The sequence below is a fragment of the Caretta caretta genome, chromosome 2, assembly GCF_965140235.1.
Source record: "Caretta caretta isolate rCarCar2 chromosome 2, rCarCar1.hap1, whole genome shotgun sequence".
In the NCBI taxonomy this organism is placed as follows: Eukaryota; Metazoa; Chordata; order Testudines; family Cheloniidae; genus Caretta; species Caretta caretta.
The window spans coordinates 196539625-196557432 of record NC_134207.1 but is presented as its reverse complement, the minus strand read 5'-3'; the positions used below and the strand labels follow the sequence as shown (position 1 = coordinate 196557432).

Here is a 17808-nt window from a genome sequence, read left to right as displayed (position 1 = left end):
TTTTTAAGGATTTTAAACAAATAATTTTTACAATGGCTGAAGTAGTAAGTATCTTTCATTACATTAAATACAGGATTTAAAATGTAGTTCAGTAATAGGTGGACTGCACAGAAATGATCATGTGAAACAGAAATTTTTCAAGTGGTAGTCCACGCAGATTCCACTTGGTGTGAATGTGCCCCATGTGTGCAAGGTTGCTATCACATTCCTTGAGCATGTGTGCAGCAAGAGGAGAATCCGTATGGACAACACATCTCAATGAGTCGCGGCTGTACGTAAGATAGATAACCATTCTTACCATATTCTATAAGGCATCTGTGGAGAATTTTTTCAGAAATCTGTGTGACTTTCCCATCACAATATTGTCATAAAACAAACCCATGTAAATTGTTTATATATAAATTAATAAATCTGGAGGAATCTGGTTGGGAGGGGAGACAACCCTCAAAAGTTTGGGAATCGCTGGTGTAGACAATGGAAAAGAATCTTTCACTTTGTGTTTTCACATCAGCTACAACTTGAAGTGTTCTCTAAGTGCTCCATATAATTTTAACACCAGATATTGGATGATTAACATGCCAGCTAACTTTCTGCTGGTATTTGCTACATAAATGCTGATCTACCACCTGGAGCCTTTAAATAAAAATATGATCGGTTGTTAAATAGTATCATACTGTTACTGTGATACCAGCTAAACAACATCATAAACTCTGTCTATTCTGCATTCCTTATGCACCCAGAATTCTCAATTAAGTTTCTGGGAGTTCTGGGTTTATGAGGACTGCAGGATGAGGCCCTGTGTAAACCTTCAAGCCAGATTCATAACCTGAAACCACCTTCAGTAATTGAAGCTAGCAATATACAGAGAACCGAGGAAAAGTTTATTTTATTTTATTTTAAATTGTTACCAATATCATACACTACTGGAGTTTTCCTTGGGTTTGGTTGACATGCAGAAGCTGATCTTTTTCAGGAAGGCAAAAGGAATGAAAGGGAAACATTAGAACTAGAGCTGTGTAAAACTTTTGTGGTAAAACCCAAAGCAGAAGTTAAACCTTGGATTTAGGTTTTGAATTTTGTGGTAAAACCTTCAAAACTGAGTGATGTTGCATGATTATTGAAACAGTAAACTGCTCATGTCAGGGACTGTCTTTTGCTATGTGTATGCTAGAAGTGCCTAGTGCAAAGAAGCTCTGATTTTAATTTAGGTTTTCACCTGAGACCTTGAGAAATTTGAGGTTTTGGATCAGTTTTGTTTTGAGTTTTTGGTTCCATTGACTCCCAGAACATTTAGTGTGAAGTTTTGAGTAGTTTAACCCAAAACTAATAAGACTAGAGTTGGTAGAATTTTTTTTCCAAAGGAAAAGGCTTTTTGTTGAAAAACTGACCTTTTACAGTTTGTTTTAAAAAAAAACCTCTAAATTTTTGTTTTCTTCTAATTTTTTGCAACATTTCTTATCCAAATGACTATCAAAATTATCACTGAAATTTTATGGAAACTATGATAAATTAAAACATTTTGAAAATTTTAATAATGTTGACAATAAAAAAGTTTTGTGAAAGATTTCATGGAAAATGCAAAATGGGTCTGTTTTGAACCCTGCAAAATGGAAACCACTCACAGCCTCTCAAGTTCCTAATATCCACTCCCATTCAGGTGTAGTGATGCAGCAAGCATAAACTTAAAGATATGTACCTGAAATCCAAAGTGTAGATGATGGTGGGTTTTGAACTACAGTGCTTCCCGTAATATTTCTTTGATGAAGCACTTGAATATAGGCCCTGTGGAAGGATGGTTTCAAAAACAGGCACTATAATTCAGCAGGAAACTAAACAGTGCTTATGTGTTCTCATGACACACACAAACCTATATGACAGGTTTCAGAGTAGCAGCCGTCTTAGTCTATATCCGCAAAAAGAACAGGAGTACTTGTGGCACCTTAGAGACTAACAAAATTATTTGAGCATAAGTTTTCATGGGCTACAGCCCACTTCATCGGATGAATAGAATGGAACATTTAGTAAGATCTATATGTTAAGGAAATCTATACGTTCCATTCTTTGCATCTGATGAAGTGGGGCTGTAGCCCACGAAAGCTTATGCTCAAATAAATTTGTTAGTCTCTAAGGTGCCACAAGTACTCCTGTTCCTTTTACAAATCTATATGTCTAGTATCTTTATATTTTAAAAATACTAGTATTGTACAGAGCAAACATATGGGCTGTTGGATTTTACTAACTAGTAGTTAGCATTTAAAACAACAGATTAAGAAGCCATCTCTTGAGCTACATTGTATTATTACATCATATTAATGTGTGAATTCCCATTGTGGAATCCACTTTTGGAACCTCTGTGTGGATAGAATCGAAATTACATAGTTTATCCTGACAGGAAAGCCAACTAAATCCTAACGGAAATCAGAGCCTTTTATTGCAGTCCTCCTATGCAAGAAAATTATCATTTTCTGAATAAACTAAATACTTTTCTACCTTGCAGAACTCAAATTATCACCACTCATCAGAGCTCATGTTCCAATTACTGTGAAGTATTTAGGAAAACTGTGTCCAAATTAATTCTAGTTACTTTCTTGTGGTAGTACTCAGGGTTTATAGCTATACGTTAATGTGAAGGCTATTCATATAGTGGAGAGCATTCTTTAGCACCTCTTACTACTCCAGTAGAGTCCAACTCTGCCAGCACTTAGCTACATGAGTAACTTTACTTGCTTGAGTAGTTCCACTGGGATGAATGGGACTACTTCCAGGTGAAATGACTGATGTGACTAAGCATTTGCAGGATTGCGGTGTATAGCAAATAACCTTGGAAAGTCCATAGTAAATGTAATAGAACCACAAATGTCTCTTTTGTTGGCAAGAAATTCAAAAGAGTAAAGCAGATTTAAGTAACTGCTTCACATTTCGGGCTCTGGGTTCTTGCACTCACAAGTAAACCACTGTATGCACAGACTTCTACATCTCAGAGGCTTGCATTGGAACAGCATATCCATTCCTTTGGAGTTTTTATGTTACGAGAGAGTCCTAATGAAGACTAATGTTAGGGGTTTTTTTTGGAGAAAGTTTAATTGGGGGTTGAGTTTTAATTGAGGCTGTTGTGGGTTAACTGCTGATTTTAATTGGATTCTCTTTCTCGGTATCTGTCAAAGACTCTTAAGAGAATAGAAAGGCATTGTTTATTTGTATATATTGCGTTTATTTGGTTTATAAATCAAATAAATGAAAATGCACTTCATGGGCCAAATTTTTTGCTGGTGTAAATTTACCCATAAAATGCTTGTAAATCACACCAACAGAGAATTTGATACTACAGTAGAACCTCAGAGTTACAAACTGACCAGTCAATCACATACCTCATTGGGAACTGGAAGTACACAATCCGGCAGCAGCAGAGATGAAAAAAAAAGAAGCAAATACAGTACAACACTGTGTTAAATGTAAACTGCTAATTATAAACTACTAAAAAAAGAAAACGGGAAAGCAGCATTTTTCTTCTGCATAGTAAAGTTTCAAAGCTGTATTCAGTCAGTCAATTGTAAACTTTTGAAAGAACCACCATAACGTTTTGTTCAGAGTTCCAAACATTTCAGAGTTACGAACAACCTCCATTCCGGAAGTGTTCGTAACTCTGAGGTTCTACTGTATATTCTTAGGATATGTGCTTGCTGGTCTTTGGCTGTGACTAAAGTCCGCTGCAAATACTAGTGTAAAGAATAATGTAAGGGAGGTATACGTAAAGGCCCCAACTTTGGAATTCCTCTCTGTTCAGCAAGGCACATAAGATCACGTTTAACTTTAGGCACATGCTTAAGTGCTTTCTTGAATAAGGGCCAAAATTATTATTGCTAAAGAGAACCTTGGCTGACTGACTTAATGCCTGTGTATCTAATGTATTGTGCCCATGATCATGGTATCTGGTGGTATCACAATTCATGATGGTGGGTCATGTCTTACATGCGCATCTTCCAAAATGAAAGCACACCTTGTGAGAATGTGTGTACTGTTTCTTCAAATTTGGTGGAAGAGGGTTTCGGGAAAGGTTCTAGAAGGAGCTGGGCAGTGAAATAGAGATGAAGACAGTGTAGCTTCAGGGATAATATTGTTTTTCTTTTTTCACTTAAGTCTGGTATTCAGTGATGGCAAAAAGGGGCCCTTTCTGTGATTCTTTACCGTTGTTGCATGACACAAACTATTTCCAAACTAATGAATAAATATGCATTTTCAGTCCTCTTCCATTTGAGTTAAAGACAGGCACTCACTTTATGGTCGAACTGTTGAACGCAACAAGTTGTAACTGGTCCATGAAATTAAAATTCCCTCTCAAGAGGCTGAGTCTCGTGGAAGTACTCTTAAGCTGTGCTGTTTGTTGTAGTGTCATATATGCAAACACTCATCAGCATTCAATTAACAAAAATTGCTTTGACTATCTAAAATGTATTAGATACCTTTTAAAAAAAATAATTCTTCCTTTGGATCTCTTTTTGTCAGCCAGCTTTATAGGGCATTTGGTGAATGGTGGGAAAGCGTCTACTCCATTCCCATTAAAAAACAAAACTTCCTTTGATGGCTTAAAATGCAAATATACATTTAAATAAAGTTAATTTCCTTCACCAGAGAAAGATCTGTCTATCTGGATAGCCTACTGGCCACTCCATAACTGGCATTTTTGTTGGGAGTCTCGGTGTAGAGATCAGAGTTTGAATGGGCATGGAAAATGAACATCCCTCAGGATCTGCATTGCAGTGCAGAGAGAATGCAGGGAAGCTTGCTGTCCGTCCTCTACCTCTTCTATGGGTGAACTCCCCTCTCTCTTGTGTGTGTGTGTATACATATATATATATAATAAACAGGATGGAATAGTCTGCATAGATTTAGGGTTAAATATAATAACATGCATTTTTCTTCTTTTTCTTTTCTTTTCTTTTCTCTGTAGGTATGGGAAAATTGTATCCACAAAGGCAATTCTTGACAAAAACACAAATCAGTGCAAAGGTATGTGCAAAGAGTCCTCCCGATGAGTTCGATGTCTGTTTGGCTGATTGATTGGTATTCCATCCGCCAAGGTTTGGGCTCCGACTGTGCAATCAACACAATGTACAGTATATTGCAAACATATTTAATAATGCCAGAGCTCTGAGTTGTATTTTCCAGTAACATTGCTCATTAATTTTTTTCATTAACAAACAAAATGAAAATCGCAAATCAGAACAGGTTTCAAATTGCTTCGGTAGAAAAGTAAATTACCTTCTAACCACATAGCGTTGTCTGATTTGAATGATATCATCAGTGATGCAAATTGATTTCCTATAGCAAAATGAGAAACCCTTGGGAAAACTTTCCCAAGCAAAACCTGGTTTAATTTTTCTATTCTAGAATGTCTCAGACTACATTGCTGGAAGAAGAAAATATGCACTGTGGCACAACATTGATCATAAAATTGTGACATAGTGATATGAAAATGCATACTTACTCTTGCAGTTTTGCATTTTTAATTTCTCTGATAATATTTCAAAATATTCTGTTTCTTTTAGTGAAATAAATGTGTACTGTGGAGATATGGTGTTTGCATGTGTCTATATCTTTCTCTAGATAGATACATACAGAGATTTCTGAGACTAGAATAATTATCTGATAAACAGTCTGAAGGTCCATCTTTTCCATGGGTGGGACTTTAACTGTTGGTTCTCACAGTGGAGTCCACTTTCCGGCAGGATAACACTGTAATTCCACAGCTAGTGAACTGTAGAATCTTTTTGCACTGATGTCTCACCGGATTTGCCTCACAAGGAGTGGATTCTGGAAGAAAGCATTTTCTATGTAGCCCTGGTAAGAAAAGGTCTATGGCATCTTAAGGTAGCAAACTAAGTGAAATATGAGGTTAGTGATGAAATAAGATGTGAAGAGGGGAAATATGGAAGGAAACTTGAGGAAAAGTGAGAAGGGACAAAATCCTGCTAGTGTTACAAAAGCGTGCTTAGAAACTGGCATATGGAGTTTCTTTCCCTATAACCCATGCAGCAGCAGTACTGGATAGCCACACAATGGTATATTAGGAAGGGGGACTGAAATTGTACCCTGACAAAACACCACAGTCCCAAAAAGGCATGGTTTGCCACCTGGTGCATGTAGTCAGGCTCTAGGACTCATTGTACACACACTATGCTGGCCTGCATATGCAAGATGGGGGGCTTGTTGCTGCTTTAAAATTAACAGCAGTGTCTATCTCATCAAACAGTCCGACAAGATGGTGCCTTATGTTCAGCACTGCACCACCGTTCCCACCAACATTTTGTTCATAACAATGGGCTATAATACAAGGAAAGGATGTGGCTGAAAAATACATATAAAAATGGGGGGGGGAGAGGGTGCTGAGAGACAGAAAGAAGAGAATGGAGGGATTTAGCCTTCCATTTCTGGGTTTTGGGGCTGTTTCATTTTGTCTTCTGTTATATCACAGCAATAGGTGCTATGTAATAATGAGAATTTAATAAGATTTGTTTTCACTATAGTTTACAGCAAGGAAAAAGTGAGACACATTTGTTCATGTTTTAGAGGAAATATCTTTATGGCATGAGTAGTACAACTGAATGACCGTAAACATGGACTTATTTACAATAGATGGCATGGAAATGGCAAATATAGTAGGGATGAGCATTTTGCTTATTTAAATAATGGGTAACAGTTCGTTCCTCTTTGGCAAAACAAACTTCTTAAAGGTGCAGAAAAGAATGAGATGGCCAGTCAAGTAGGCACACCAGTCTGTAATGTAGGTGGTGTACCATCAAATATAAAGGGAGTGATTATAGTAAAATCTCAGAGTGGTGGGAAGTCATCTTGCGATTTTAAGACTCAGAAACATATTTCAATGCCACTTGATATTTGGCCAAATTACAGCAGTGAGTTTAAAAACTAAAACCTCCAAATAAAGAGTTCACATGACAGCAAAAAAAAAAAAGATCATTTTAAGAAATTGCACAGGTATCAATGAGATTCCTCACAGATCCACTGAGACAGAGTGACAGGTTTCAGAGTAGCAGCCGTGTTAGTCTGTATTCGCAAAAAGAAAAGGAGTACTTGTGGCACCTTAGAAACTAGCAAATTTATTTGAGCATAAGCTTTCGTGAACTACAGCTCACTTCATTGGATGCATTCAGGTGTAGCTCACAAAAGCTTATGCTCAAATAAATTTGTTAGTCTCTAAGGTGCCACAAGTACTCCTTTTCTTTTTGAGACAGAATGCTCTGTCTAACTTGAAGTGTTACGTGTATCCTTTCCCAACAATGAGGAAAACAGATTGAATTTTGGTTTGATTTATTCTTCAAACATTCCTCTGCCTGTAAAAATTCACTCGCACCATGTTAAGGACTAGTGTTATCAAAACATTTTTTTTTTCTGGTGAGAATTAAACAGTCGGATCCAAGAAAACATATATTCCAAGATAGTTCACTAGGGAAACCTTTTGACGTAATCTTTCATTTCAAGATTGTTCTTCTTGGGTAGCATACACACTGAGGCACGGCAGCAGCAACAATCACTCTGTAATAGAACAGTATATTAAAAAAAACAAGCACAGTCATGACAAAGTGGCCAAAAATCACTGAACAAAACAGGGAACAATCCAATATGGAGCGTAATGAAAAATGGACATATGATTCATACAGATATTCAAACACAAAAGCCTGATGACACCTAATGTACAAGTTGGAGAATTTTTGCTGTTTTTGCTTTTCCTTCCATGCATTTGCCTTCTGGGTCTAGCGTATTTGCTGATTTTAAAAGTCGGGGAAAATTCTGTAAGAGAAACATTAATCTTAAATGCATAGACTCTTCCCTTTGCAGGGTTTTTTCCTCCAACTGGCTTGCCTTTGATAGGCTTACATGTTTAGAGCAGAGGGAATGAGTAATGGATGGTTCACAGTACAGTTTCCATACCTCATAGCAATGGAATACAGAACAGTTATTCTGCCAAATATACAAGCCCATTCCTTAATGTATGAATTTCTGTTATCTGCATCTGCCCTTGCAGACTCTTTAATGGTGTGCATGCAGATTTACTTCCTAGTTTACTCAGGAGCTCACATTGTCTTGGGCATTTCATCAGCACCTTAAAAGATGAGCCATGGGAGAATGACCAGAGGTCTTAATTCCTACCTATGAGGATCATTCAGTTTTATGAAATAAAAACCATGAAATGCAGTAGCTTCTAGAAGACAGACACTTCAACCTTACAGACTTCATTTTACAGAATAGAGGGAGTACCTGCCTTGATTTAATGAGTGGCAGTGTTTTGTCTTTTGGAGGGAAATTTATCTAACTTGATGAGGGAAACCACAGAGACTTCATAAGTAATTGTCCTACTTCACTGAAACTTCTTTCTTTTCCAGAAACCTATTGCTAGATACTACTTATTCATATTTAAAAGGCAAAAGTTTGGGTTACAAACGTGCTTTCATTAGGGTTTCTTAAAGTTTAAGGTCAGAAGGGAACATCTAGTCTGCCCTCCTGTATATCACAGGTCATTCAGCTACAGCCAGTTACCTCTGTATTGAGCCCAAGATTCAAAGCCCACTGAGCCTTTTCGTATATGAATTTATCTTTCTTTGTGTATAGAAAAGGGTGACCTTGTTGCCCTAGCCACAGGGCTGCTACAAGAGTAGAGAGGCAATGAGCAGGAAGTGATATGGTGATGCCAACTACCTCTGTACTGATATTGGTTTGTCTTGTCTTAAATTTAAGTAAGTGGGACTATTCATGTGCTTAAGTACCCGCATGAACCGAAACCTAATGTAAACGAGGTGCTTGGATGCGCTGGTAACCACACCCTTAGAAGCATCTGGATAGGTATGTATGTAATATATTGTGTATATCTGTAAACCTGAGACAGTAACCTATTTTACAGCTGGACTCTGAAGATTAATGCTCTTACATCACTTTGAAAATATGTATTGCTGTAGCTATGCTTTGTATTTATTAATTATTATTGTGTTATCATATTTAAAGTGAAGGAGTTTGGCTCAGAATAGCAACATGGAGCAGGCCCATGTGAAATCATATTCTAGTGAAGAAAGCATCTAAGCTCTGTGGACAGCTCTTTAGACAATACATTTTATTTATTGGGAATAGCACAAACTGAAATAAGTGTGCTCTGTTAGTTATGATTCTCAGAACTGCCATTCTGAGAGAGAGAGAGAGAGAGAGAGAGAGAAGAAAAAAAAAATCCAGCAAAGTGGTTCTGTGCTTGTTCGCTGACTGTAAACTCCACACACCGGGAGAGCATGCTGAGCATGAATGGGGGGGGATGGCTCTCATGGACAGGAAATAATTTGTAACACACATTTATTTAATTTTGAAACCATATGCTTATATAAAAAAGTAGAATCTCCTGTTTTAGATAGCTGGATACATAATGAATGTGCAAAAAGAAAAGGAGCACTTGTGGCACCTTAGAGACTAACAAATTTATCTGAGCATAAGTTTTCGTGAGCTACAGCTCACTTCATCGGATGCATTCAGTGGAAAATACAGTGGGGAGATTTATATACATAGAGAACATGAAACAATGGGTGTTACCATACACACTGTGGGAGAGTGATCACTTAAGGTGAGTTATTACCAGCAAAGGGGGGAGGGGGGGCAGAACCTTTTGTAGTGATAATCAAGGTGGGCCATTTCCAGCAGTTGACAAGAACGTCTGAGGAACAGTGCGGGGTGGGAGGGAGGAATAAACATGGGAAAATAGTTTTACTTTGTGTAGTGACCCATCCACTCCCAGTCTCTATTCAAGCCTAAGTTAATTGTATCCAGTTTGCAAATTAATTCCAATTCAGCAGTCTCTCGTTGGAGTCTGTTTTTGAAGTTTTTTTGTTGAAGAATTGCCACTTTTAGGTCTGTAATCAAGTGACCAAAGAGGTTGAAGTGTTCTCCGACTGGTTTTTGACTGTTATAATTCTTAACGTCTGATTTGTGTCCATTTATTCTTTTACGTAGAGACTGTCCAGTTTGGCCAATGTACATGGCAGAGGGGCATTGCTGGCAGATGATGGCATATATCACATTGGTAGAGGTTCAGGTGAACGAGACTCTGATGGTGTGGCTGATGTGATTAGGCCCTATGATGGTGTCCCCTGAATAGATATGTGGACACAGTTGGCATCGGGCTTTGTTGCAAGGATAGGTTCCTGTGTTAGTGGTTCCATTGTGTGGTGTGTGTAGTTCCTGGTGAGTATTTGTTTCAGGTTGGGGGGCTGTCTGTAAGCAAGGACTGTCCTGTCTCCCAAGATCTGTGAGAGTGATGGGTCATCCTTCAGGATAGGTTGTAGATCCTTGATGATGCATTGGAGAGGTTTTAGTTGGGGGCTGAAGGTGATAGCTAGTGGCGTTCTGTTATTTTCTTTGTTGGGCCTGTCCTGTAGTAGGTGACTTCTGGGTACTCTTCTGGCTCTGTCAATCTGTTTCTTCACTTCAGCAGGTGGGTATTGTAGTTGTAAGAACACTTGATAGAGATCTTGTAGGTGTTTGTCTCTGTCGGAGGGGTTGGAGCAAATGCGGATGTATCGTAGAGCTTGGCTGTAGACAATGGATCGTGTGGTGTGGTCAGGGTAAAAGCTGGAGGCACATAGGTAGGAATAGCGGTCGGTAGGTTTCCAGTATAGGGTGGTGTTTATGTGACCATCGCTTATTAGCACCATAGTGTCCAGGAAGTTGATCTCTTGTGTGGACTGGTCCAGGCTGAGGTTGATGGTGGGATGGAAATGGTTGAAATCATGGTGAAATTCCTCAAGGGCTTCTTTTCCATGGGTCCAGATGATGAAGATGTCATCAATGTAGCGCAAGTAGAGTAGGGGCATTAGGGGATGAGAGCTGAGGAAGCGTTGTTCTAAGTTAGCCATAAAAATGTTGGCATACTGTGGGGCCATGTGGGTACCCATAGCAGTGCCGCTGATTTGAAGGTATACATTGTCCCTAAATGTGAAATTGTTATGTGTGAGGACAAAGTCACAAAGTTCAGCCACCAGGTTTGCCGTGACATTACTGTTCCTGACGGCTTGTAGTCCATCTTTGTGTGGAATGTTGGTGTAGAGGGCTTCTACATCCATAGTGACCAGGATGGTGTTTTCAGGAAGATCACCGATGGATTGTAGTTTCCTCAGGAAGTCAGTGATGTCTCAAAGATAGCTGGGAGTGCTGGTAGCATAGGGCCTGAGGAGGGAGTCTACATAGCCAGACAATCCTGCTGTCGGGGTGCCAATGCCTGAGATGATGAGGCGTTCAGGATTTTCAGGTTTATGGATCTTGGGTAGCAGATAGAATACCCCAGGTCGGAGTTCCAGGGGTGTGTCTGTGCGGATTTGTTCTTGTGCTTTTTCAGGGAGTTTCTTGAGCAAATGGTGTAGTTTCTTTTGGTAACCCTCAGTGGGATCAGAGGGTAATGGTTTGTAGAAAGTGGTGTTGGAGAGCTGCCTAGCAGCCTCTTGTTCATATTCCGACCTATTCATGAGGACGACAACACCTCCTTTGTCAGCCTTTTTGATTATGATGTCAGGGTTGTTTTGAGGCTGTGGAAGGCATTGTGTTCTGCGTGGCTGAGGTTATGGGGCAAGTGATGCTGCTTTTCCACAATTTCAGCCCGTGCATGTCAGCGGAAGCACTCTATGTAGAAGTCCAGTCTGCTGTTTCGACCTTCAGGAGGAGTCCACCCAGAATCCTTCTTTTTGTAGTGTTGGTAGGAAGGTCTCTGTGGGTTAGTAAGTTGTTCAGAGGTGTGTTGGAAATATCCTTGAATCGGAGACGTCGAAAATAGGATTCTAGGTCACCAGAGAACTGTATCATGCTCGTGGGGGTGGAGGGGCAGAAGGAGAGGCCCCGAGATAGGACAGATTCTTCTGCTGGGCTAAGAGTATAGTTGGATAGATTAACAATATTGCTGGGTGGGTTAAGGGAACCACTGCTGTGGCCCCTTGTGGCATGTAGTAGTTTAGATTGTTTAGTGTCCTTTTTCTTTTGTAGAGAAGCAAAGTGTGTGTTGTAAAAACTTCATGAAAAAACTCGTACAGATACAGACAGACATCATCTTCCTTTCCAAATGCAAAAGATGGACATCATACCAAAAGGACTAAAGGTAAAAAATCCATTACAATCTACATACCACACAGACTATGCTGACAGCTTGTGCCCCACGCTCTCAAAGAAACTGCGGAACCAATTGATCAACATCCTCTAGAGCAAACAGGGAAAAATTAAGAATGAGCTCTGAAAACTGGATACTCTCATAAAAAACCAACCTTCCACACAAAGTTCCTCGTGGCTGGACTTTACAAAAAGTAGACAGACAAGCCATTTACAACACACACTTTGACCCACTCCCCCCCCCCGCTCTCCTGCTGGTGATAGCTCACCTTAAGTGATCACTCTCGTTACAGTGTGTATGGTAACACCCATTGTTTCATGTTCTCTATGTATATAAATCTCCCCACTGTATTTTCCACTGAATGCATCTGACGAAGTGAGCTGTAGCTCACGAAAGCTTATGCTCAAATAAATTTGTTACTCTCTAAGGTGCCACAAGTACTCCTTTTCTTTTTGCAAACACAGACTAACACGGCTGCTACTCTGAAACCTGTCATAATGAATGTGATGATTTTATAGTCCTAGTTCTTTCTAAAAAAAAATGTTCCATGCCATCAGTGAGATAAGAATCTACATGTTGTTAAAATGTAGGGATATGTAGCATTTTAATGTTGGGGTTTTCATGAAAGTGAGGGGTGTGACAGGGCTGGCTAGAGGATGAGCGTTGGAAGGCATGCTGCAAGCTTCTCTGCACAGCTCTGCCATTCCATCTCAGTTCTCACATGTGGCAGCCCTTGCTTACTCAGTCTTAGGCCTCTTGAGCAGAGACTGCAAATTATGCTGAGATGTGCCAAGCTTTTTAGGCAAGAAAGGATAGAAGTCCTAGAGTTGGAAGGGCACTGTATTAATCCACTGTGTCACCAAGTTCAACCATATTACTGATAGTTTTCCTTGTATCATATGACAAATTTTATATTGTACACACTATTTTTTATAAAACCCAGTTCTGTCAACCCCAAAAATGCAGATTGGCTTAAAAATGAGGAGGGTTTTTTTTGTTAAATAATACGTTTTGGGTTCTTATTTGTCTTCTGATTTCTCAGCCTCGGGGGTACACTCTTCTCAAGCTTTTCTTCCCCACCATGGGGGATAGAAACTTTGTTTCATTCATATAATCACATGAATCTGGGTGCCTCATCTCTAAGAAACACACCAAATACTTGCAATTAAATCACAAGAATTGGCAGCTCTGAAAACAGTACTGGTCTACTCTAAATGAAACAGTGGTAAATATTTTCCTTGAATGAAAACAGTTCCTGGCATCCAGCTATATTATTTGAAGCCCAAGAGTGTGCAAACCTGAAGGCAATATTTTATTACTATTGCCCTTGAACCAAATTGGTATCAAGATAAATAAACTGTTGGTCTGCTTTTTCAAACGATCTTAGCATGCTGAGCTCTCCTTGATTTTAGTATTCGGTAGCTCTGAAAATCAGATTCTCTGTCTATCTTTATCCTCCCTGAACATGTATGTGTGTCATTACGCACTGTGGATGCTCAAGACCTGACTACCCAATACTGGCTGCAATATTTATGTGATATAAGGCCTGAAAAAGCCCATTGAAGTTAATGGCAGTCTTTCTGTTGACTACACTTTGCTTTGAAGTAGGCCCATAAACCCTAATACAGGATAGTCAATTATTTTTGTTCAAGGTCCAGATTTCTTGGTTAAGGTATAGTCAAGGGGCAGACTCCAAAGAAAATAATGATAATATGTAAATAAAAAGATTTCGGGGTCCATTCAAAAGCATCTGGCCGTCCGGATTTGGCCTGTGTGCTGCCTGTTGATGACCCCGTCCTAATACAACTCCACAAGTTTGACTATTTAACAGTAACCTAGGTGATTTGCAAATGGGATCTGACTGAGGATGCCCTAGCTGGGTTAATTAACTTGGAGATGAGAGAGAAGAGATAGGTGGAGTAATATCATTTATTGGACCAACATCTGTTGGTGGAAGGTGCATGCTTTGAGAATTGTTCTTCAGGGCTGGGCCAAAAAAAGAAGCTGGCCCAATAAAATATATTACCTAACCTACCTTGTCTCTCTCATCTCTTGGGACCAAGACTGCTACTACAACACTGCAGATAACTTGGAGATGGCAGTTTCATATTTGTACATTTATAAACGCTTCCAAAGTTATTGCTAATGGAACTAAAATGGGTTTCATGAATAGTTCTGAACTTCTTACTGTACCTACATGATGGCAGCATTGGTTGTTTTCATCCCATTGCAAAGACTTTGATGGAGAGACACCCTCCAACATGTCTGCAAAGTATTACTTCTCATTTGTTGCAGCTCATGCCAGATTACAATTCTTGACTGTATTTAAAGTCTGTCCTGTTTTAAGTCAATCCTGTCAAATTTGTGTATTCAGTTTAAGGTCAAGTCTTCAAGAGAGAGGAAACGCCGCCTTAATTAGTTCTCCAGACTCTCTTATTTAAATAATTTTTTTGCTGTTTAGGAGAATATTTCCTGGGTCATTATCCCTTCATAAATTAACTGATAAATGACCTAAAAAGTGTTTTCCATAAGGACCCCAAGATGCTCAAGTATGCTGTGGTATATAATTTTATCCTTGATTACATCAGCTTTTTAATTTGTTGAATACCAGTTCCAGAATTTGTAAACCCAAATCATTGGTGAATAAACCAATCATTTATCATCTTGTCATAGATGTTAAAATCAATTTTTGGTTCGTATTTTATACACTGGTCCATATAACCCTCAGTCAGTCTCCTGGTGTTCATTTCAAAAAGGTTTTGGCAAAGAGTAATCTTTCTGTATGTCTTCTGGTCTCGAGAGTGATTTGTAAACATTTGCTTTGTCCCATAGGCTGTTAGCAGAAGTCTTAAAGAGGATTTTTTTCAATACTAGTTCATGATGAGGTGGGTTAAAATCTTCTGACACTACAATGGCTTTTTCCCCATCCCACAGAATCAATTTGCTTAGCTTGGACTTTCTGTTATGATCCTTTCTCATGGCATGTTGCTGGATACCATGGCTTATATAAAAACCTATTTATCTGATCTGTGGTTACTTGAAGCAGGTCATGCCTCCCAATATCACTGCTCATTTGCTTATCCTAAACCCATTTCTTCCAAAGGTTTTGGATGTTTCTAAAAACTGCAACAAAATACTGTTATGCTGTGGAAGCAGAACCCTGTTGTTCCATAAGGGGCCATGGTCAGCATTGCTCAATTTCTACTACTTAGCTTGCTTTCACCACCTTTGTCCTGTTTATTTTGCTCTGGTACATATATTTCATTAGATGGTTTATATGTGTGCCAGAATCCCCGTACATGCTTGATATAAAGTGACAGTTTGCTAACAAACTGTACTGACAGACGCTTACTGAATTATAATTACTCAACGGGAACCATCCTGAATCAGCATCAGTTAATTACAGAATAGCTCGATCTCACTTTTATGCTATTCCGACAATCAGAAAAGTAATCATTTTCCATTTTTTTCAATTAATACATTTTCCTGACTTGTTTATAACATTGGAGTTATTTTAGTCAAGTGAATTAAATAAATGTTCTCTTTCTCAGTGGGTAATAAACAGAAAGTAAAGCACTAATAGGCATTCCATCCAGGCCACCATTTTAATTAGAACTGGTGTACTCTAACTGTTTGGGGCTTCGTGCTCAGAGATGACATGGCCATTTTTTGATAACTGCATATAACTGCCTGAGGATGTATATGGGGAATGAGGGAAAAAAACCGTAACCTTTGGCAGCAAAAACTTACATCTCTATGCCGGGAGCAAAAGAACCGCTCCATCAGCTCAGCCAGTACAAAGAGATAAACAGTGTTAATACTCTCATGTATTAATAGCGATAAGGGCCAGTTGTGCTAAACCCAGAACAAACACTAGTAAAAGACAGCCCTCCTCAAAAGTGCTTACAGTCTGGGGCCTCAATTATCAAAAAACTGGTGTGCATGCTTAACTTGATGCACTATGAGTCATGCCACTGACTTGAATGGGACTACTCACAGTGCATCAAGTTAAGCACACACACACACACACAAATCTTTGCGGGATTGGGGCCTAGATTATAACAGGATATAATGAGTTGAAGAATCAAATTTAGAAAGTGGGAGAGGTGGAGGATGAGTTGACAGTAAAGCAAGCACATTTTAGCACAATCAGCATTAGTCACAGCTTGCCACCTGCTTTGCCATTATGCAGTGGGTGAAATTCACCCTTCTGCAGAGGGCCCATGTGATGTGTATGCATTGCTTAAGGCCCACTTAAGCCTTATTGTGTTGTTTCGGTGGCATTTAAGTGGTGCATAGGCCTGGTGTGACTTAAAAATTCTGAGGTGTGTGTTTTTTTTATATAATACGTTTTGAATTCTTTTTGTTTGCCTTCTCATTTCTGAGCCTTTGTTATGCTTGGGTCACCTTCTCAAGCTAAATCAACTCTAAATCTAAACTGAAAGGGCTTTCATGCTCATGATTCAGCTTTGTTAACTACAGAATGAAAATTGGTGGGTGAAGTAATATTGAAGCAAGGACTAGGGGTTTCATCTCTTCTGAATTCGAGCCTTAGGGCCTTGTAAATAGTTGTTCATACTAATTAGTGTTAAGTAGTTGTTAAGTGTAGTTAGAAGTTAGAGTCCCAGTGGGGGCATGCCCCGGTCTCTGGGGTTTAAGACCTATGCGGACTGTAACAGGTCTATGCCTGTAAGTGACCCCTACAGCAGCTGCCCCAAGTGCTTGGGTGAATCACATGTGAAGGACAAGTGTCATATTTTTAAAAATTTTCGACCCAGGGCTAAGAAAGTGTGGGATATTCGTTTGTGGGCTTTCCTCATTTAGGGGCTGCCCTTCATCTGTTTTCTGAGCAGTCCCGCCAAGACTCAACTCCTAGTACTTTGTCGTCGGTATGCAGCACACCCCAGGCACAGGGCTTTGCCCAGCACCGCTCCTGGTCACTGGTGCCCAAAAGAAAACAAAGAAGCGTGGCTCTCTGGTACTGGGCAAGAAAGGCCATGGGGAATTGGGCAAAGGACCCAGTTCGGGCCGCCCGACCACTTTGGAGCCAGGTGGATGTGCCTCCCCAGTTGGGGCCCTTAGCTCCTTCAAGGATCCACCACTGACTCCTGGGAGTGGTGTGGGACCCAAATTTGTGGCGGCATCAACGCCTTCCCAAGCTCCCCCAGCTCTGAGAGAGCAGAGGCTCTGCTGGCACCACAGGAAGCGGCAAAGGCTCCCTACGAGGGCAAGCCAGCCACTAAGACCCTTTAGGAGCACTGGAGCGCCACCGATCCCCAAAGCCAAGGAAGTATTCTTTGCCTCTGCGCTGCAGATCTCCGGCATCGCAGCCCAGATCCTGGAGCCCAGGGGCTCGCTTTCGGTCATTGGCACCATGTTCAAGGTCCCTGCCATCTCAATGTGGATCACTTAGGGGGCAGCGCCGGTCTCCATACCACCAGCACCGTTCGCCCTCCTGCCGGTCGTCCTCTTGGTACAGATCTTCGTCACCTGCACTGTTGCAATTCTGGTCCCCCCGGCGCCAGCACCAGTCCCCTTGATACCAGCACCAATCCTCCCACTCCAAGCACCGGTCTCCGGCGGCGACAGTCAGCAGGCTGACACAGGTGGTCACCAGAAGGGGATTCCTCCAGCGTGGAAGGGCAGTTTAGCCCTTCGCCAAGATT

The 17808-nt window shown here is 40.2% G+C and overlaps 1 protein-coding gene across 4 annotated transcripts in view; it reads left to right on the top strand.

The window, feature by feature from the left end:
• The window catches only part of LOC125631634 (RNA-binding motif, single-stranded-interacting protein 3), a 1082196-nt gene that overhangs the window by 687756 nt on the left and 376632 nt on the right, over window positions 1-17808 (top strand). For all 4 annotated transcript variants that reach the window (XM_048838637.2, XM_075125723.1, XM_048838640.2 and 1 more), the window contains one exon: window positions 4949-5007. In XM_048838637.2, the coding sequence (XP_048694594.2) occupies window positions 4949-5007 (59 nt within the window). The remainder of the gene's footprint in view (window positions 1-4948; window positions 5008-17808) is intronic.